At 43.1% G+C, this 22,892-nt stretch overlaps 2 protein-coding genes across 6 annotated transcripts in view; both read right to left on the reverse strand.

Annotated features, from left to right (window-relative positions):
* Window positions 1-13,646, reverse strand: part of ZNF143 (zinc finger protein 143) — a 36,824-nt gene extending 23,178 nt beyond the window's left edge. For 3 of the 5 annotated variants that reach the window (XM_015864053.2, XM_015864052.2, XM_015864049.2), the window contains exons 1-6: window positions 13,515-13,646; window positions 3,503-3,621; window positions 2,648-2,740; window positions 2,041-2,124; window positions 1,746-1,826; window positions 537-733 (exon numbers count right to left, since the gene is read on the reverse strand). In XM_015864053.2, the coding sequence (XP_015719539.1) occupies window positions 537-733; window positions 1,746-1,826; window positions 2,041-2,124; window positions 2,648-2,740; window positions 3,503-3,614 (567 nt within the window). In that variant the 5' untranslated portion in view covers window positions 3,615-3,621; window positions 13,515-13,646. Of the gene's footprint in view, window positions 1-536; window positions 734-1,745; window positions 1,827-2,040; window positions 2,125-2,647; window positions 2,741-3,502; window positions 3,622-4,242; window positions 4,438-13,514 lie in introns of those variants that run through there. The other 2 variants (XM_015864051.2, XM_015864054.2) reach the window with 2 other exon arrangements.
* A 1,712-nt stretch (window positions 13,647-15,358) lies between these two features.
* Window positions 15,359-22,892, reverse strand: part of IPO7 (importin 7) — a 30,638-nt gene continuing 23,104 nt past the window's right edge. Inside the window, exons 20-25 of the mRNA XM_015864061.1 lie at window positions 22,565-22,660; window positions 21,381-21,601; window positions 21,070-21,275; window positions 19,602-19,808; window positions 19,134-19,250; window positions 15,359-17,117 (exon numbers count right to left, since the gene is read on the reverse strand). Of these exons, the coding sequence (XP_015719547.1) occupies window positions 17,020-17,117; window positions 19,134-19,250; window positions 19,602-19,808; window positions 21,070-21,275; window positions 21,381-21,601; window positions 22,565-22,660 (945 nt within the window). The 3' untranslated portion in view covers window positions 15,359-17,019. The remainder of the gene's footprint in view (window positions 17,118-19,133; window positions 19,251-19,601; window positions 19,809-21,069; window positions 21,276-21,380; window positions 21,602-22,564; window positions 22,661-22,892) is intronic.

Below are 22,892 nucleotides of genomic sequence, written 5' to 3' on the forward strand. Positions count from 1 at the left end.
ACACTTCACAAAAGTCCACTGAAGTGGAGAACATTAATTTTTAGCCTCACATTACATTTTTATCATTAAAAGCATGGACCAGAGAAGCTTTCTTCAAATTCATTAGCTGTCTAATCATGTTTTTTACACTTCATTATTATGTAATATCCTTACTGAAGATAATGGGCCCAACTCTTCTCAAGGAAAGAAAAAAAGAATCAGCAATGGTCTCTGGTCAAGAATAATTTAATTTTGTTCCTTCCTCCCAAACTACATCCTCTGTAACACTATGTGTTTTAAGGAAAATAGTTATTTACTTGTCTGAATCACTATGCACATCAGCTCAACTCCACATCATTTTGGAGTTCAATTTCTTGTTCTCTTTATGCAACAGCACACACCAGAGCTACACATAACAGTGAGGCACTGTGTTCTCTCTTAAGAGTCTGAAGTCTCTCTTATCATTTTATTTCTTTGGTCACAGTGGGCTTTTGCTGTCAAGTATCATTGATATGAGATTAAAACATTACAGGTAGGTGAACTGTCTTTCAGCATACCTTAGCTGCATATTGCTCCAAAGCAGTGATAGTATCTGGGTCAATGGCAGCATCTCCTGTATGAAGACCAGCCACTGTGCCATCAGCTTGAATGGCTAAAATGGTATCTGACTGTGGCATCTGCACTGCGTGGTGAATGTAGGCAGTAGTTCCATCCTCCAGCTGGACTGCTTGTAATGCACTCTGATCGTAACTGTCTGAGAAATAATATTATGACATTTTATGAATGAAATGGAATAGCAATGTCTATAGGTAACACAAGAAACTACTGCTGCTTCGGATATGTCTCCAAATGCCATATCCATGTCTGATACTTACAAGAAATATAACCAAATAAAACAGCACTGAATAACAGATTAACTTTTTTCAAGACAACACTATTTACATCTTTTACTTCTGCACACTTGCAGAAACGCAAAACCAATTCTGTATTGGTCTAGCTTTACTAACAAAGGAAATCACAAACACAAATATTCCTCCAATTCATTATCCACTCATATTAAAATGAAAATATATGAGACACATACACATCAGATTTTAGAAGACCAGAAGACCTTCTAAGACCAGAATCATGCAAAAATACATGCAAAAAAACCTCTGAATAGTGTTGCTGGCAGTGGGATATAATTTTTGTCACATTAGCTTATTAAAATATCTGCGTGTTCACTTTTTCAAAAGAAATAGGATTGCTCCTAAGGTGAGAATAATCAGCTTCTACAGAAATCCAGGCTATAATTTAAAATGAATGTTTGCATTCTTGACCGTCAGTCATCGCATTTTCAGCCCTACTACTTAAAGATGACATGAAGAGATGATCTTTGAAACGTACATCATGTCTCTACAAGAGAGACTCACTGATTCATTCTCAACTGCTTTCTCTTCTCAGTTGTACAGGCAGTTATGGCTGAAATCTGTACAACGCCTTACTTGCTCTACTAATGTGACATTACTTACTTTATTGAGATCCAGGGCTTTAAAAATAAATATACAGTTGGTGTTTTTTTAAATTCTGCTTATAACAGCTATATGATGTCCTAATAAAGAACTGAATCTGAGCAATTGCAGTAATTTCTAGATGCCACTAAGCAGAAATAACAACCTACAATGCGAATCACACTAAATTATGGAATTGCCTAAACACAGCATCATGTTTTACTGCTGAAGTTCTGTTGAACTGAAATAATAAATCACTATTCAAAAACCATTTACCTTTGGAGGTGTGATGAATGAATGCTGTGGTTCCATCCTCCAGCTGAACTGCTTGTCCATCTTCCAGACGCAAGCTGTCCCCTGTTTAGAACAAAGAATTTCAATGCTTTGAAAAGAGGCTGGAAAACCCATTAGTTAGAAAAATTATCTCTTCAAGATTCTTTGCAAAATAATAAGAAATCAAGCCTTTTTTTTTTTTTTTTTTTTTTTTTTTTAATGATTACTGATCAGTTAATATTGGTACCTATCAGTAATAAAATACTTTCAAATATATTTCTTGTATTATTACACTTACTACTTTTAGTCATGGGTACATGTTGAACATAGGCTGCAGAACCATCTTCTAGTTGAATCACTTGGCCATCCATTAGTTTACCATCTGAAATACATGGAGTAGCCTTAAGGAATCTAACAGTGTGACACAACCCACTTTAAACACACAGCAGATACTTCTTGGATCAGACAGAATATCAGTAAAATATCACAGACATACACTGCTTGTTAAAGCCAAAGCATAGTAAGGGGCTAAGAAACAGTGGCTTTAAAATTCTAGGATAAAATAAATGCTACGAGGCATTAAGGTTGAAATAAATAAACCCAATACAGAACACTAAATTTTATTTCCTATCCAGTAGACAGAATGTTGGTATTTGGGTTTGAAGCATAAAGAGTATCTTGCTTCTGTGTTTGACTTATGTTCTGCATTTGATAACTGCAACTTATTAGTACTGGAAATAAATATTTATCTGATATTATTACTACAACACCCCAACTGGGAGTACAGCTTTGAAAACACTGTGAATTTTCCTCAGTTTTACCACTGTGAGGGGTTTACAACCTAAGACAGGGTTAAAGAGAGGAATAAAATGTTGATACACATCAACTTCCAGTCATTTACCTACCTTTAGAATTGTGCTGTATGTATGCAGTGGAGCCATCAGCAAGGGTAACTGCTTGCAAACTTACACCTTCCATGTTTTCCAAGTTGTCACCATCTAGTAAGGCAAAAGGTTCATATTCACTATTACCAACATTTAAAAATCACCAGTTAAGCACCTCTGAAACAATGACATCCCTTACAACTCAATGACTTTAGACATACTAGTAGGTTTTCTGGGTTTTCAACCTTGAAGATACACTGTGGTCATATGTTCAAGACCTCGTTCCATAATCATGACAGCCATGATGTTACTTGCTCTAACTAGAAAATTTATGTTACTAGAAAATAAATGACTGCAAAGTTTAAGTTTTAGGGAAAATATTAATTAGGTCATGAATCCCAGTAGTGAAATCAGCATATCTATTTGAATCAATAATTTTGGTTTGCACACTATTACCCACCATTAATATATGCAAAACTATTTAGACTAAAACACTCAGGAAAAGGGTTTTATCAGTGAAAATCATACCAAAGCTGTCAGAAAATACCATGTTAAATCAATCCTAAATCACCAGCCTATTTCAAAATTTAACTAGTTCAAAATTTACTTTGCTGAATACTGAAGTTACAAAGTATAAAACAGTAAAACCACTATGAGAATTAAGTTATTTGAGCATCTATTTTGACACATTTATAGTATTACCTTAATTAAGAGATCACTTTTAATTAAATCAGTGAACTTCATCTCAGCTAACTAAGAATAACCTGCTGATTCGTGTTAGATTCTTCATTTAGAATACACTGCTTGAGTTGTAGAGTTCTACCTGACCTTCCAACAGAAAAGACTCAATAATACACATTTCAACTGAATGTTCACCTTGCACGGCTACTGCTTCTGTCAGACAGAGAGTCACATGCTGGGCCTCCATTCCTCCTCCAGAAAATTCAGTCATTCCCTGAGAGTCTCGGTTTATCTGAGCTAGTAACATTGTCTACCTAAAAAGAAAGCATTCACAGGACATTAGTGCAAAATCTAAATACTAGAATGAGTTAAATACATTCCAAGATTAACTGGATTTTTATGCAACTGTCACAAACATTTTTTGTTACCTTCCACACACAGATGATGCAATGAATGAATGAGATAGCTGTAAAATAATTCAATAGCCAAAAAAACCCAACAAAGTTATTTGAAATAGATAAGTATTGTTATCTCAATTAATTAAGCTATTACGAACTTCAGGTAGCATTCAGTAAATTAAACTTCAACCAACATGTTGTATTTATTCCAGCTGGGATGGAATTGTTTTCTTCAGAGTGTCCGGTACGATGCTATGCTTTGGTTCTAGGAGAAAAACAATGTTGATAACACATCAATGTTTATAGCTGCTGCTAAGCAGTTTTGTACAGAGTTACGGCCACCCTCAGAGAAGGGCACAAGGAGCTGGGAGGGAACAGAATCAGGATGGCTGAATTAAACAGTCCGAAGGGATATTCCACACCGTATCACATCAAACAGGAGTTTTGAAGGGGATGTGTGCTGCTCAGCCACCAGCTTGGTTAAAACACAACACATACAAGGAAAAATTGTGTCAATGACGGTACAAATAATTATACCTTTTTGTCCCCAGAATTAAAATGAAGCTGACGATTCACTCATGGTCACCCATAACAATGACAGGGCTTTCACTGCATGAACACCTCCAGTACCAGCAAGAAGTTCAGGATCACACACTGATGAAACACATACTTGGTTAGCGAATCTGAATGGTCCAACTATTTCATTAAGCTGCTCCAGGAGATCTGTATCTATCTATCTGCCTGTCTATCTGTCTATCTATCTATAAGGATATATATCTAAAGAAATAAATGATCTCAAAACAAGATGTGTTAATAACAAGATAGAGATTGTTAAGTGACAGGCACAACTCTGTGCATCCCACAGAACGAGCCATTCCTCTGGATACCGATTTTTCACCCAGGCATGCTTCCATATGGGATATTAAGAAGTCTATTGAATCTGAAAGGATTCTATGACATGCTGTGTTGTAATTCAAGGGTGAGAAGAATAATCTAAGATTTCAAATTTACTTCTAATTAAATTTCTAAGCAGTTATTTTTTCTTCTATGATCTGAAAATCTGCCATTGAATGAGCAAACTCATCAGTGGGCTCAAAAACCAATGAAAAAACACATTCACTAAACTGGAACTACGGAACAGTGAAAGCAAAGTAGACCATTTAGAGCTTATGCCTCCAGGATGCCAGCAGTACTTACAAGGTTTGGCACACTGATTCAGTATTCAAAGAATAAATCCAAGCCACATTTTCCAAATATACCCAAGTGACTTTGAACCAGTTTCTATTTTCCAGCATGACAGCAGGAGCCGCTCTACCATCTCCACATCAGTGGCTTTAGACAAGCAGCTTTGCTCCCTGCTCACCAGCGATACCCCCTCTCCTAAAATGGGCAGAGAACTCTCACCTACAAAGTGCTCATAAACCACAAATGGGAGTCTGCGCTAGAGCTACAGGACTGGCTTAAGCAAGCACTGCATGGAAGCAGCCCTTTCTTCAGTGTTCAAGTACCCCATGGTGATTAAGCACAGAAAACTCACAGTTAAAACAAACAAACAAACAAACAAAATTAACACATCTTTAAAAGTTTTATCCCAGACCAGGTTGCTGGGACTACTTCTTTGGAGGTACTGCCAGCTTGGAGCAAATCTAATTAAGTAATTATGGTACTAGATGCTGGTGGGGAACAAAGTTTATTTACCCTCTTAACTGCTAACGCGGTGTTTTGTATTGACAGCGCTTCCCATTCACTCAATTTTCAGGATGCCTTGTGGGAGTAGGCTGCAAATCATCTAGAATGTTTCATACATCAGAGAGGAAAGGCTACAGAGCCTCTTCGTGATGCTGCTCTGCCATCATTCTAGCAGGAACGGGACTTTGAAGGCCTCTCATTTGGGTTTCTCTATTGAGAATTCCCTCTCCTGGCAAAGCACCTTTTAAGAAGCCCTCAGCATAGTTAGCATACAATCCACCTTTAAAATAGAAACAGGATCTCCCTCCAGAATTAACACTGTTCTCTTAACTCTTGGGAAGCACAGCAGAAGCAAGGCCTTAGCAGAACACTCTGCTTGGAAGCTCAGGGGTTATTTTGTAAGAAAAAATTAGATTTAATGCAGATAACTACATTGCTGCTTTTCCTCAATCCTGTCCCCTTCCAAAATCCCCCTTCCAATCTATCTTCCTCCCAGTCCTCCACCCTCCCACTAACTTACCTCAGCTCCATCCCCTCTTCTCAAAGTACCAGTTTCCTTCTTCAGATGGCCCAGCCACAGTACCCAATTTCCTACACGTTTCTCTTCATCCCACCCTTGTCACCAAAATAACACAAAATCTGTGCAGGGAGGAATACCCTCAAGCTGAAGGACACGCTGCTCCCTTGAAAGGTCCCTTCTCATTCCCTAGCAGGGAAGACAAGCTATGCAGACAGCACTATGAGGTCTGAGGACGAGCATGGACAGGGACTAAAGGGAAATTAAAAGCTGGGTAATATTGTAGAGAAATGGATCAGGATACCTCAGGGAAACTGTTATATAGACATTGCAGCTACTGCACCATTAATTTCTATTTTACCTTTCCTGGTAAAAGTTTGTTAAATTAGAATAGTCAACTACTGGAGCAGATTGCCAAGAAAGGTTATAGACTCTCCATCCACGCAGGTGCTAAAGATAATGTGACAACAGACCCACCTGGAGCAGGGGCTGGCTCAGGTAACTTCTGCATCCAGAGAACTTCCGAATGTAACTGCTCTGAGTTTCTGGCTATCTTCATCATTTTGGTATCACATACTTTTAGAGCATCACCACCATGATGTTGGTACATTGCTCACCATGGAAATTTCACAACTAATTCCATGGATCACTGGGTCCATGGAACACGGATCACTAAACAAGATGCACGTTTTCCAGTTCTTCTCAAAAGCTGTCCTACAGGAAGGCACACGTACAGCCTCAGTCATGAGGTACTCACTGAACTGAAAACACAGGACTTGATTCTGTGAACTGCTGCACATCTTCAGAGACCATGTGCAAGTTGTAGTTCTGAAAGGCACATATCAAGGTATTTGGGAAGGTTTTCTAAAGGCCTGTAATACACACTGCGTTCCTGACATGACTGATCACCAGAATACACCTATGGCAGAGGATCTTACCTTTTTAAGACGGTTGAAACGCTACCCAGAGAAAACTCAGCCTGAATCAGCAAATGGCTGAAGCCTGAACCCCCTGCACTGAAAAGAGGAGGATGCAAAAGGCAGCCACAAGAGAGGATGATGAAACAAGTCTCACACCATCAAGCACAGAGGGAAAGCAGCTTGTTCAGTATAGTGCTGATGAAAGCTGTACTAGAAATGTGAAACATGCCACCCACCAGGGTACACAAACACTAACTTCTATTCATTTTTTAAAATATATGTTTATATGTATCTACAGTTCTCCAAACAGGGAAAGCCATACGCTCTTACACACCAAGTTCTCAGCACTCAGATACGTGGAGCCAAGGGAGGGAGGATTTATCACAAAGACCTCACGAAGCTGCCTGTTAAAGGGCTCCTGTCACTAACACTGTATTCCTGCCCCCATTAACATTCACATTACCAGACGTCTTCTTTAGGGTGCTGTCACCTGTTTTGAAGAAAAGATTACATGCTAAAAGAGAAGTTTTTATGTAAGCTCTATATGGCAGCTGAAAACAGGAGTCTGGGCTGAAAATCAGGAGTGGAACAACAGCAGCTGGGATGGAACTGAAGGAAAAGCAGGCACTGGTAGAGAGCATGGTGCCATGTGGCAGGAATTGGGTCTGGAGGAGTGGGAAATCAGGAAGCTGAGGACAGAATGAGGAGGAGACCATACAGAGACGAGAATGTGGCAAATAACAGCTGGAAAACAAACACTAGAGTTTGGCATTGATAGAATTATTATAACATTGTATTGTTGGACAAAGAAAAAACCTGTAGTGACAGCAGCAGAAACTCCTGAGAGAGGAAAAGAAAAAAGGCTGACACTTAGGGCATCAATAACATGAAAGGGAATGAAGTTTTTAACAGCAGCCAGGGAGGAAAAGTTACGGTTACAAAATGCAAGGAGACAAGAAGACAGACTGAGCAGTGCCAGGTGGAAGAACCATGAAAGACAGACAGGAAAAAGGCTGTTCCAGACATGAGGTAACCCTGTGATTGCTCACCCTCGCCACACAGACAGCACTGGGAAGTTTGAAATAACACCCATCTATTTAATTTAAAAATAAACGTCACTTTTATTTTTAATGCACTTCTAATGATGTGCAAAACCACTGTAATTTTACAGCATTTATACAAACAGATGATAGTTCACCTGGCAAAGTGAAGCAGCCAACAATACAACCCTGCACCTGTTTATATCTCATTAAGGAATTTTAGGAAACTGTGTTCCCCTGTTTGATTAAGCTGGATCCCAAGTTCAGTTCTGGCTGCATTATATCATATCATAGAATGGCCTGGGTTGAAAAGGACCACACTGATCATGTAGTTTAAACCCCCTGCCATGTGCAGGGTCACCAACCACCGGACCAGGCTGCTCAGAGCCACATCCAGCCTGGCCTTGAATGCCTGCAGGGATGGGGCATCCACAGCCTCCTTGGGCATCATGTTCCAGTGCATCACCACCCTATGGGTGAAAAACTTCCTCCTAATCTCTAACCTAATCCAGCTCTGTCTCAGTTTAAAACCATTCCCCTTGTCTGATCACTACCCAAATACAGCCTTCAAGAACTGATACGATTGCCAGTATCAGTGCAGTCATTTTCCCAAAGCAGTTTGATTAATAAGCATTTGTGAAAGACCACAATTACTACCTACGATCAGTGTTCTGCTCCAGTGCACTTCAACTGATAACTAACATTGCAGCCTGCTGGGTCTTAGGGCAAAAAGCAGTGGGTCTGGATTGAAAAACAGAGCTGCCCAAAAACGTTGTGTGTTACGGGACTGAGGGTTAGACCAGCAGTTACATGAAGGCAGCGGACAGTGGTAGGGTCAGAAATACAGACACGGCAAAATGAAGGCTCTCACAAAGCTTCATTCTTTTCCCAGCTGTACCTGCATGACAGTCCTTCCTAGTATTACTTAGGACACCTGGAGGGTCAGAAATGACATCTAGATCTGTTCGTGCTTTGACCAAACGCTTCAAGAGATGAGACAAGGATTTCCTGCTCCTTCAATAGCCTTTGCCTCTTCCAGGATCGTACTGCTGCACTACAGTGTTGATTTCATACAATAATTGGTCAGCTAGATTTTTATTACATATAAGAGAGGCTCCTTGATATCAGGTATTTCTCACTTTCCTGGTGCTTTGTTCTATCATCTTCACTTCCTGTACTTTTTCCTGTTCTTGCAAAGGGACCCAGGACATAATTAAGCAGCCATTTCCACATTAAATCAATCACTCACTGTACAGGATGGGCACAAGGCTGAAACAAAGACCAAAACCTCTGCAGAAGACACTGCTAACAGCTGGATTCAACCAGACCGGCCACTGAAGATGCGTAAGACACACAATTTAACAACACACCACAGCAGTGTTTTCTCAATGGCAGGAAGCACTGCAGCCCAGCACAAAAGAACCTAATCAATCCCGACAGCAGTGCCAAGTGCATGAGTCCCATGTCTGCGTGCCGCATGGCAGCACCACTAAGCCACAGAGACACGTGTGCCCAGAGCAGGGCCTCGCAGTCCCACCCAAGGCTCCACTTTCCTCTTTTTGCAGCACTTCAGCCCTCCCAACCCACCAGAGATGCGCTGTCCCTTCAAGACTCCTTCACTGCCAGAATTTGATCCTTTCACAAACAACACGTGAACACAAATGTAACACTGCCAGAACAAAGCCCAGCTCCATGAGAGCAGTAAGAACACAGAACTTCATGTCATTAGCTCCCGTTCCAGCAGTTCTTTTCCCATCGCTGTGCAGTCAGCTATGAGTGTTTGCTTCCTCTGCTGCCTGAACATATTAGAGAAGAAATGACGGGTTAGGCAGCGTGGGGTCAGTCTTTCCACCAGCCAGTGTTAGCTGTGGGACAACAGCTCCCCTGCAGGCAGCAGTGCAGGATTCCCACTTCCACAGAGCCAGCGCTCCATGGCAGCCCTGCAGTGGGGAACCCCATTGACCAGCACGGCCGTAGGCTCTGCTTCAGACCAGAGTCCATACCAAAGGAGTACATTAAATGTCACTGACAGCACCACAGCACTGGGTAAATAATAACATGCACGCTCAGAAACTGAGTTAGGCCGGCAGTCGGAGGAAAGCTGCCAGCAGAACCAGGAATTTTGACCAAGTACGTGGGTATGTGTTAATCAGTAACAACTGCAAATGTACCAGCTCCAGCCATGGCAAATTAGCTGTGGTTTCCATCAATGTCTGTGTGGCAGGAACTCCCTCCAACTCCTCACTCATCCCCAGGAAAACACCTGTGAGCATGTCTGCTTACAGAAACCAGAGCAGAATGTTCAGTTCCACAAGGAAACCCATCCATTAGGATCACAATCCACGTTACGGACCTGGGTGTTTCCTTCGGCCTTTCAGGAGTCCTTGTGGCACAGGGACAGGTTACCCATGTCACATGGGTAACATAGGCTCACTTATTTCCTTGTAGAACAGAAGAGAAAAGCAGACCACCTGTTGGTGGGGAAAGAGCAGAAAGCACTTTGCTTCTCTGCAGCTCAGCAACGTGACAATACAGGAAGATAAGCCAATGGTAAGGAAAGGTGAACACAAGTTGGCTGGGATGCTACGGTACGTAGCATAGGATGGCTTCCATGTGACAGCAAGGAATGACCAACATCCTGATCTTTAATGGAAGCCCAATGGCACTGTAAAGCTCAAAGAGGTCTTCTTCTTAGCTTTATTTAAAACAAAAGCTCATACATTTTAAAAGGCCATTACACAAAGTCTGTAACAACACTCCTAAATTAGTAAACGCTAACATTTGCTGTCCAAAAGGACCCGGATAGGTTCAAAAAGTGGCCCTGTGAAAACCTAATAATGTTTAAGAAGGCCAAATGCAAGGTGACGTACTTGGGTTGACACAATCCCAGATATGATTACGGACTGAGAGAAGAACTCCTTGAGAGCAGCCCTTCAGAGGAAGGACAAAGAACTGGACGTGATCCAGCTGTGTGCTCTCGCAGCCTAGAAGGCCAATGGTATCCTGGGCAGAATCAACTGGGGGGGGAGAGTGAGCAGCAGGGAGAGGGAGGGAATCGTCCCTCTCCGCTCTACCCTGGTGAGGCCCTATCTGGAGTACTGTGCCCAAACCTGGGGCCCCCATCACAGGATGCAGAGCTGTTGGAGTGGGTCCAGAGGAGGGCCACAAAGATGGTCAAAGGACTGGAACACCCCTCCTATGCAAAAAGGTTGAGGGAGTTGGGCATGTCCAGTCTGCAGAAGAGGAGGCTCCAGGAAGACCTCACTGTGGCCTTCCAGTACTTGAAGGGAGCTCACAAGCAGGAGGGGGAGTGACTTTTTACATGGTCTGATAGTGACAGGACAAAAGGGAACAGCGTTAAACCAAAAGAGGGGACATTCAAGTTAGATGTTAGTAAGGAGTTCTTTACACAGAGGGCAGTGAGACACTGGCTCAGCTGCCCAGAGAAGCTGAGGATGCTCCATCCCTGGAGGTGCTCAAGGCCAGGCTGGATGGGATGCTGGTCTGATCTAGTGGGTGGCAGCCGTGCCCATGGTGGGGGATGGAACTAGATGATCTTTAAGGTCCCTGCAACTTAAGCTGTTTCATGATAAACCGGACCTTAACTTGTACACGTTTGTTCATTTCAATAGGGACATCTACTTAGGAAGGTGTGAAAAGCACACCAGGAAAACCACTCATTTCTGAAGTTCTCTCCCAGGCCAAAGCAGCAGTGCAGGACCTGTTCTAACAGCGTCCATTAGCTCCTCAGTGAGGACCTCACACCACACAGCTCCACGGATTTGCATGGTCAAGGGATCAGCTGAATGCAGGTGCTGTGCTGCCCCTGTTCCGCAGGTCACTTTTCCACCAGCCCATCCTTCTCTACACCACTAAGTTCTTTAGGATGAATCTGGTCAAGTAGCTTTTTCAGGAAAGAACATAGGCTTGAGCAATAGCTGTAATCAGCCATTCCAAATCCCCTACCACGGGTGATGTGCACTGCAGGGGCACATTCCATCCCCCTTCAATAATTATTTTTGCTGATAAATAGACAGAGGGTCTGACGGATCAGTGCCGTTTCTGATACCCTTCTCACTCATTTGCTGAGCTCACTGTGGCCAAGCACCCATACCTATAAGCACAGCTAAGTATATATTCACACAATGTTTTAAGGGAAGTCCAGCACATATGGCACACAGGAGGATGCCCTGACACCACAGGAGCAGGCAGAGGCGCCCAGCCTGGCAGTGCTACATGTGCCCACTGCAGGTGTGGAGCCAACGGTGGCAGCTCAGTGGCTCATGGCTCAGCTGGGAGCCAGCACAGCAGCACCACCTGCACCCTGCCTCTACTCCTGCCGGTTCCACCCCCTGGGCAGCACAGAGCAGCAGTGTGGGCCAGAGGCAGCCTGACCTGCTGAACCTGAGATGGTCCAGAGATAAACACACATTTACAAAGCTAATGCTGGCGCTCACCGCTGGGGAATATTCATCGCTATTACCTCTGTCCTTCTCTGCTGAGAGAAGGGAGTCCCAGCATGATGCCCCAGCACAGATACTGCCACGATGACACAGAGTGAACTAAGTGATGTTCTGGCTAAGGACATTTTCAGCCTGGCTGGGGCATTTGCTGTACTTGAGCTGTACAGCGTAAGGCAGAACAATTCTTTTGCAAGCAGGATCACGGAACGAAACATTATTTTATTATGAGAATACTTTAAATTATGTAATCAGTTTGGAATAGGTTACTCAAAAACCATTTCAACGTTTATCCCACGCAGCCCAATTAAGGCACCATCTGGTACCAACACAGTCGTGTGCAATGTGAGAGCACATCCCTGACTTCCATATCTATTCAGATGGGAAATTCCCACTCTACGGATACCGTGTTAAGGCCCAGCCCACGAAATACAAAGCGAAAAGCCACGGCAACGTGCTTCAATCGCACTCCAGCATTTCAAAACTGTACGGCGAGGGCACTCACAGAGGTGTAACACACCGCGTTATGTGTGTGTGCCCTTATAGAGGTGTTAGGTAAGGACGTGCCGCTTCTCAGGTACCATCACCTGAACGGCGGCCGGCACACCCGGCACTCAGGGCTGCGGGGCCGGGAAGGCCAAGAGCCCAGTTCCCGTGGGACACGGCTCCGTGAGGCGCGGTGCGGCCCCGTGCTGCTCAGAGGGCCGAGGCGCCGCGTTCAGGAGCCCCAAGAGCTCCCGGGCCGCAGTACGGCACGGCCAGGCCCCACCGCGCACGGCCCGTCCCGCTCCCCGCCCGTCGGCGCCTCGGGCCGGCAGCCCCCGCCCGTGACGCGGCGGCCAACGGCGCCCCGCGAGGGGGGCGGCCTGAGGGCCCGGCTGGGGTCCCACAGGGGCCGGTGTTGCCGCGCGGGGCGGGGCGGGGGGCGGCGGTGCCCGGGGCTGGAGGCCCGAGGCCGCGCTGCCGGCGGGAGGAGGGGAAGGTGCGGGGAAGGCGCGGGCGGCGGCGCGACAGTCGGTGGATCGTTGTGGGCCGGTGCCGCGCTGCCGCCCGCCCCCAGCGCTGCCCCCGATGCCGCCCCTCGGCGCAGCACCACGCGCGGCGCGGCCCGGCCCGGCGGCCCCATCCGAGATGGCGGTGGTAGAATAAGGCACACTGGGTAAAAACACATTTATATACGAACCTCGCCGAGAAATTTTCCAACAATTCCTCCGTCCGACCACCATGCACCAGGACAGGAAACGGCCGCACAGCGCCCGCCCGCCTCAGCGCCGCCCCGAGCCGCGCGGGCGGGCTCTGCGCACCGAGCTCCCCACGCTCCCATTGGGCGCGCGGCGCCTTGTGGCACCGCCTCCTCCAGCCATTGGTCGCCTCCGGGCCCCGCGCCGATGCCCATTGGCCGGACGCCCGCGGCCCCGCCCCGCGGCTTCATGGCGGCTCGGCTGTGCTGGGTGCGGGGCCGCCGCGGCCGCCATTTTGTACCGCGGGCAGCGAGTGGCTCGTGTGTCAGGGTCGGAGCGGGCGCCATTTCCTGCTGCGGGCAGCGAGACCGGCGGGACCGGACGGGACGGGACGGGGACGGGGGGCGGCCGCACCTCGCGGCGAGAGCGGCTCTCTGCCAACGGGGCGCCGGGAGCGGCCGAGAAGGAACGAGGGGCTGCGGACCGGCCTCGCGGCGACCGGCTCCCACCGGCAGCGCAGCGCAGCGCCGGGCGGATCCGAGCGCACGGGGCCGGGACGAGGCCGGGCTCCGTCGCCGCTTGGGCCCGGCTCCCGAAGGCGTTTTATAGAGCAGCAGCCCCGGAGGATCGTTCCGAGGCGATGTGAGCAGTGCAGCCATCCGGCCGCAGCTCCAGAGGCTGATAAAGTGCGGGGCACCGGGCGGCAGAGACTGAAATGGCTCGATCGAAGCCTGTCCGTGAGGAACGACTAGAAGACGAGTGAGCCAAAGCAGGACAGGACGGGCCGTGAAGCTTAACGGTGCTTCTCGGAACTGATCAGTGCAAACATTCCCTTTAGATCCAAAGAGATCTAATATCGATTCCCCAGCTCTTCCCTTAGAGCTGCATCACAAACGCAGTCACCAGCAGCAGCGTAAAACCACACTGCTATATATATGGATATATATAAGGTCCTTGGAGCAAAGGGAAGCAAAGCTGGAGGATCCCTTTTGTGTTAAAGCTACTCCTTTCTACCCAGTTTAGTTAGCACAGAAACGCAGCCTCAAAGTAAGGCTGTCCTCACACCAAGATAGACTAATGCCCTTCATGTGGAAAAAATAGAAGCTTCAGAAATAACAATGGCAGTGAATTGGTAATTCTCCATCTTTTCCCATCTGCTTTGTCCATGCAGCCTTCTTGCAGCTGTTATATCATATATATATATGAGGCAAAAGTATCATTTGTCCTAAAACGTTCTCAGGCTTTTCTGGAGGGCAGGAAGCAGAACGAGATAAGCAGGAACCCAACGAGCAGATGTTCAGAAAGATTGAAGTTCAACTGGGTGTTTTTCAAGGTCAAGGAACGCACAGGAAAAAACATTCTGTGATGATGCATCACCTTTTCATACAAGATAAAACTGCCCAGAGACCTGTGGGTGTTCAGGAGTCGTGCACTCTATACGTATAAACACAGTTCTGCCCTATGTACTTGGCCAGTCAGCTCAGAGCTCACTAAGCACTACTGTGGCTCCCATACCACTAGCATAACAGATACCATGGATTCAATACTTAATTTTTTAGGCAATATCAAGCCCAAACTTTGCATCAGGTACCCCTTTGCTATTACAGTAGGGCACAGTGACAGCATAGCGCTGCCTCAGCCTCTCACACCAGCACTCTGCACAAGGAACTGTTTTTCAGCTTAGAAAGGCTGTCCAGAGAGGGAGTGGAAGTGCCCCATGTACCTGGCTCACAGCACAGTATGAGCAGTCCTGTAACACACAGCAGGCAGAGAACCGTGCCAGTCAAAGAAACCCCACACCACCAATTGCAGCTACACTGCTGATGGAAAGAAACACACCACACAATCCAATTTTCTGAAGACTGCATTTTGAGTATCATAATATATATATGTGCATTTCATTTTTACAGATATAAACTCAGTTTATTTTTTAACCTGTATTTAAATTTTGGAGGCTTACATTAAATTAAGGTAGCTCGTTTAATATCAATTGTAACAGCAGGTGACATTTTTTTTTTTTCAATATAAAAACAGCCAAAAGAAAAAACAAAAAAAACATTTGATTTAAAAGACCTGACACCAATGATCTCAAGGCAAGATCAAAAACCTATGGATTTATGCTTTAAGAAAAGAAAGAAAGGGGGCATTTGAGCCAACCCATTCACAGCATCTCCCTGCTGGCTTCTTCATACAGTGGTTTTGATAGTGGTCCCAGAGGGAACTGTATTTTGCCTCTCTAGCTAAAATACTAGTTACTATAGCAACTTGGAAAGAAGAGAATCGTGGCTTCAAAAAATGGAAGATTGGCAAAACTTCAAATACACGGTCTGGATCAGGCGGACGATCGTACACTAAGAGCGGCAGCGCACTTTGCGCCACCACACTGGGGGAAAAAATAAAAGGTTTTGCAAAATGATGGGAAAAGTTGCAACTCACAGATCAAAGCCCAGGTTAGCCCAATTATTAATTTGTTTTTTTAATAGATTGCATATATAGATGTTTCATCCACACACTTCAATCAACTCATTTAAGAGCAGAACTTCACATCTACTTTACATGCTTCAGAAAAGATCACTTTCTCAGTGCTTACAATGAACATTGGTATCCAAATCGTAAGTCGTACAGTGAGATCTGTAAGAAAAACAAAGGACACAGAGGGCGTTGCTATTTTTCTTTTTTTTTTTTTAGCAGCAATGAAATATCACTAACCCCTTTTTACAGAACCGAATTCAAGTCACAAGCAGAGGTGACTGCGCCACAGTACAAAACTGCTAGTTCGTTTTAAAATTAATACCTTGAAATTATTTTCCCCAATACGTCCCTTAGTTTTTATTTTTCTTTTTTTTTTTTATAAACAGCAAACATTTTGCTATTTTTGTACATAGGCTAGCAGGCTTGTTTCAATATGAAAGTGCTAATTCATTTACAGATTTATCAGTTATGTAGTGCTACATTAAGTGTCCGATATTCTACATATGAACAATCTTGATAAATGGAAACGACGAAGATTAAGTAAGGCTATTTGATTACCTTATTTACACTGAAAGAATAGACACCCGAATAAGGAAGGGAGAAAAGGGAAGGTGGGCAAATACTCATACCGCCACAGGTGTAAAAATTAACTCTGCCTCCTAACTTGTACTGTAAATGAGATTTAAATAGTCCTGCAGCCCATGCCTACTGTGGTTTTTTTTTTTTCCTCAGAAAAAGAAAAGCTGCCTTCATGACATCCCTCTTGATTTCCGATTTCCAAAGTGTGTCATTTGAAGCTTTTAATTCAGATTCTTCCTGACTTCCAAAAAAAACAAAACAAAACAAAAAAAACCCCTCTGGTTTGCTTTCCAGTATTAGATTGCATGATCAGGTCCCACACTGGGGGCTTTTGTCCAATCTATTTATCAATTAGTTTAGAGTGAGCTGTAGGTAACATGAACCAATTCTGGAACCACTATTGGGAGGAACACAAGCTCTTCACTACAATCACACAGTAGCAGGAAAAGTGATAATTCAATTCATTCCCGGGCCAGGGCCTCCAAAATTAAACGAAGTTGGCACGACTGGAGCATTGAATTTGTATCCTCCGTGCTTTTCAATCATTTTGGATTCTAAAAAGAAAGAGAACAAAGATAGAAGGAAAATTAATCACTGCCCTCAAAGTGGAAATGCATCGGGCCCCAGTAGATGGACTTACAGTTATACTTAAATGATAAAGGAAATTTACATTTCCAACGAGCACACTTGAGCTTTTGGGAACAAATGTGTAATTCCCCACATCAGAAAGACAACCTACACAAATGCTGCAGCTCCAAAACTGCTGACACAGCTCTAAAAGTGCTGCCCACACTTCTTTCTGATGAAAATGCCTGACCATCACATCAGGATGCACCAAACAAAAGCACCAAACAGACATCATCTCAATATTCATTTGTTCCTACGTCAGCTCAACAAAATAAGCAGAAATAAACTCAGTTCTGAGAGAAACCACATCTACCATGTTTCATTATCAACCACGCCTTAAGACCTTTAGGCATTTGAGGTTCACAAATCCATCCCTCCATCTGTTTTTACTGGATGCGTATTACATCCTTTAAAGATCACAGCAAGATTGCCTTTTACAAGTTCTAATGTTTTTACAGGCTCTAATGAAAGAAGAGCTCAAATACAGGTTGGTAAAAAGCAGACAGATGCATTTCTGTCAACCAGCACTACAATCTAGTATATATCTACCTTCTCAAACACAAAAGGGTTGCATTATCCCCAGCTCAAGGTAATGAGGGTTATTAAATATCGAACTTCAAGTCTATCCTTCTCCTATCTTGAAGGACTTCCAGATGGTCTCTTTGTGGGAATACAGGACAGCTCATTATCCAGAGGATCTACATTCTGACTGTTCCATTTTGTAAAAGGCCAGAAAAATGCTGCCACGGCTCATGAGGGACAAGGAGAGAACACAAGCAGGGCAACGCAGCTTTGTTCACTCCTGTTTGCTTAGAGTATAGAAGGCAAGTTTCTCCAAGCACTTGGAGATTCTTCTTAGCTACGCTAGTAAAACAGTTAGATTCCAGATCCTTCTATTAGGTTGTGTTCATGGCTGGTAGGAAGCCTGGATGGAGATCAATATACTGTTAGTACCTAAGATTTCCTGCGAGGATCTACCTCCTTAAGTTAAACTTCACAACTTGAACCTAATTTGTTCCACGAATAAGCAGTTGGAACAAAAAAGAAACACTCTTCTTCATAAAATGCACAAGTAGAACGCAGCGAGACTACAGTTCCTATCTATCAAAGTGGATCACTCTGGACACTTAATAAGCTCTGAGATACATTTGGCTATTTTCTGACACAAAAGAATAGTATTAAGAGTAATCACTTTATAATAAGCTTTTTACTGAAAGCTTTCTGAACTTAATCTGAAGCAATTACAATAAGATGCAGCATATGACCTAATCAAAACGCAGTCTTGACTTCAGAGACTGATATATATTGGCTTACACTCAAACAATTGAAAAATTAATAAAAGAACCACGAATATTTGCCCATTTCCTACATTTAAAGGCCTCAATCTGTATTATCTCCTCTGAAGAACAGTAATTTGAAATATTTAATAGATTTAACAATGTAGCATTATAGATGGATACTAGTTTTTGAACAAGCATTTTCCCACCCACAGAATCAGTGGCTATCCCAGCTGTACTATGTCACATCACAAAACACTCTACTGGTTGGATAACATGTCTGCTTGTTACCAAACCTCTAAGTTCATCCACTTTCTGGTCAACAACTGTTATCAAATTCAACATTATAACAAACTATATAATATATGCTTCCATGTGTATAATGAAGTATATAATTTATAATCCAAATTATAATAATTATAATCCAAATCCAAACAGCTCTTCATTAAGCCACTTCTACCCTTCCATCCACCCATGGTTTGCCATGCAGACTATGCACTAAAGCTTTGTGACCTGGCAATCTTAAGGCTTTTCAAGCACCTTCGGTCTGCAAAACAAGCCTGCTTTGATGAAAGCATTATCAGGCTTGAATTATAGGCCGTTGAGTGTATGAACAGCATTCAAAAAGCTAAAGAACCACTTAATGGTATAAAGGGGAAAAAATACCATGTGCTGCCCGCCTCTGGTCTGCCAGAGTTGCTATGTCCTGCAATTGTTTCCTTTGTTCTTCATTAAGGCCCTGTGTCAAAGTTTGGTACCACACAGGGTTACGATTCTGAATTGCTGCAAGAGAAAGAAAACATACAAAAGGCGTAGGTTCATTACAATGTTCTGTAACTCAAAGCACACTAACTCACTGCCATTTTAATCAAAATAATATGCTGATAAGCCCTGTTAGGATCAGATAATCCAACACATCTCTGACTCTTTCCCTCCCACCAGAAATTCCTTCCAAGGGCTCCCATTTCTCTGAAAGTGAAATGATGGCATCGCTTTCCCCTTTTTCAAAGAAAGAACTCATTCAAACCACATATTGGAAAGCCTGTTGGAAGCTTTCAGCAAGTTCTGGTTCACAATGACAGGCTAAAATTAAGTTAAAATGTGATTAGTTGGCCAGAAAATAAAATTACTTACTCTGAAAAATTGTTTTAAATATCTGATATTCATCAACAGGGTTGTCTTCATCATCAATAATTGTGGAATAGCCTTCCAAAGCAGTCTCTTCAGCATCATCTTCTTCCCAGTCTTCATCATCTCCATCTTCACCTGCTTGTTTTGCTAGAATTTCTAGATATTCTTGGCCATCCTCATCAATGTCATCTTCATCACTCCCCAGTTCCTCTGAGTGAAATATCACACACAAAAACATTTAATCTCAAGAACAGGTAAAGAGATATATAAACATATACAGACAGCATTGAAAAGCACTTGATAAAACTAAACAAAGCATTATTTGTACTACAAAGGATGTTCAAAATAATTTGATGTTTAGTTAATAATAACGATGATAATTTGATGACAGATGTTTAAAGGGATCTTCAAAAGGGACTTGGAAATGATGCTTAAGAACTACAGAAAGTAATAAGATTAACAATGTGTAATGAGAATAGTTTGGGGAATCCAGAAGGCAATAGCAGAGATCAAAAAGAAACATGGCTTCAACTAGGCCCGGAGTTCGAATCCCCCCTGTGGCGCAAGTGGTAGAAGTGCCGCTCTGCTACACAGAGGCTCGAATTCCGGGGGCTGGACTCGATGATCTCTAAGGTCCCTTCCAACACGCACGAAACTATGAAACTATGAAACTATGAAACTATGAAAAACACCTTGAATGCAGAAAGCTGCTTCAAATACCCAGAGATATCAGGATGACAACATAGAAAGCAAAATGAAGCAAGAGAGAAAAGCTTAAGCAGTGTATAGAAAAGATGAAATACAGACGCAGGGAGGAGCTGCACATCATTTTCATCTTCAAATAAACAATATTGAAAATAATGTGAAAGTCTGTGACAAGACCATATAGAGAAAAAAGCCTGTAAAAGCTGATGAAGTTCAGATTACGAGAAATGAGAAATCCTTGCCCAAGAAAAAAACCTAAGAACTTTGATCTTCAATGGGGTTTGGAGCAAACTGACCTAGTGGGCAGTGCCTCTGCCAGGGCAGGGCAGTAAGAACCAAACTCTTAAGGATCGCTTCCTACTCAAAACATTCTGACTACGATCTGTTTTCAATATACACCTACAACTCCATCATTTCATGGGACATCTTGTAATGACTATTAGTCCAAACTATACAATGAAGCACAGTAGCAAACTCCTCCTACTGACTCTAACTACTACTTCCTCAAAGAGAAGACAGGACACAGCACTGACAGCATCCGTACATAAAAGCTAGCTTGACAGCTTTGAGGAGACCCGGGTGAGGAAGTCAGCTTCTAAGAGCGACAGGAAAAGAAGCAGATATGCTTGAAAGATGTTAAAAGATGTCTAATGCTCTATCTCAGCTTTGAGTTTTGAAATTAGGCAACTCTGAAGAATTCCACAAAAAACAACTCTGTGTACCCACCAAGAAACATGAAAACAGAACGGATCTTCAGTTTCCATACCTGTTTCCTCATCTTCTTCAGCTTCATCATCATCATCACTGTCATTTTCATGCTCTGCATGACAGGCATAAGCTCTTTTTAATCCGTTAAATAAAAGGATAAAAGCTGGCAGGATCTGGCCAGCAACTTGATTTAAAACCTGTGGTATTTGCTCCAGATCAATGAGAGCACACAAGCCAAGCACACACATTTTTCTGTCATGAAGCCTGTAAAAGAAAACAGCGTGCAAATTACAAATACCATTACGATCTAGAAGCTGATAATACAGAGGTGTACTTTAGAGAATAATCTTCAAGATAAGAAACACTCACCCCAAGAAGCAGTCCACATCATTAAGCCACTGCGTTATGAAGTGATTAGTGACAGGCTCCACATTATTGGGAAAACGAAGATTTTCCAATGTATTTAGTAATAGATGAGGATTGTAATACAAAGCAGCTATGGCAACCTGGAGGCACATTGTTCGTAGTTCACTTGTTTTCACTTCTCTGGTCAATCTCTCTAAAGCAGCTTCCACAAATAAGGGTATGCACTGAAGAGCGAGAACCATTATAAACTTAGTGATCAAAATCAGTTCTTTATTTCACACTCCAGAAATGGCTGAAAAACCAGACTGGCACATAAATACACAGGGTGTAAAATGGAAAGAATTGTTCACAGCCAGCAGAAGTCACATAAGAACAAAGATGAAATAAAAACATGACAAGTTACTACACCTACTGTGAACACATGGATTTTGTGACATCCCAGACAGCAGAAGTAAATGGTAGGCAGCGTGCTTCAGCAATGTGACAGTGTGTCACCTCCGCCGGTGCAGGTAATTTAATTTCTATTACACACACGTGTATACACATTGACTGCAGTGACTACATTGAAAAGTAATGTTTTGCAGCTGAGAATTTGTTATGTCTAATAGTGTTATTACACTCTTTATCTGATGTAGTTTTCATGGAAATAAATAGGGGGCAGTACTTTCAGAGAGACCTACACAGCTCTTATACAGTACTTGCCATAGACACAAAGGAAGCACACAAATGCACCTCTCAAAACCCAACTTCCATTCATGATTAATGAAATCCCTGACTCCTCTATGGTATTAATTGGGATTCTAAGAACTTCATTCTTATTTAAAGGCTACTAACTTGACAGATTGAATCATTTTCATCAATCTTCACTATAATCACCTTAGAATAAAATTAATCCACTTTTAGCTATGATGCTCCTAAAGCAGTTTTCTTTCAGATTCATGAAAACACTTTATACTGAGCTTTGCAGCATCCTAAATCCTGGAAATGAAGTGTGCAATAACTATTTGCTTAGTGCTGTTAATTGCACAGAAGGATTTGTGACAGTGAAGGAGAAGTCAGGATCATTAGTCACCCTACACAAACTTCATGCAACAGAAATGCTCGTGTTAATAGGTAATCAATTCATATTTGAGGGGGAAAAAAAAATATCTCTGTAGTATTAGCAATATCAACCAAAAGTTACCAACCTGATCAATTCCCCGTCCTTTACACTGAAGAATAATTACTTCTAATAGTTTTGCTGCATGACATTCTGCATCTTCTCCAGCAACTCCTGTCAGGACCTGAAAAGTAATTATTTCTTATTATATCACTTCAAGAGGTGTTTTCAACATGCTGCTCTGCTTTGAAAAGCAATATAAATTTACCCAATCTGCAACGCTTGTATAAACACCTATCAGTGAAGAAGCCAAATCTACAGCAGTGGCTCACTACCAGAATCACAGAGAACATAAAGTTGCTGAAAGCTGCTGAAACTAATCTACCCGTACAAACGTTAAATAACAATACGCACAC

The sequence above is a fragment of the Coturnix japonica genome, chromosome 5 (assembly GCF_001577835.2).
Source record: "Coturnix japonica isolate 7356 chromosome 5, Coturnix japonica 2.1, whole genome shotgun sequence".
In the NCBI taxonomy this organism is placed as follows: Eukaryota; Metazoa; Chordata; class Aves; order Galliformes; family Phasianidae; genus Coturnix; species Coturnix japonica.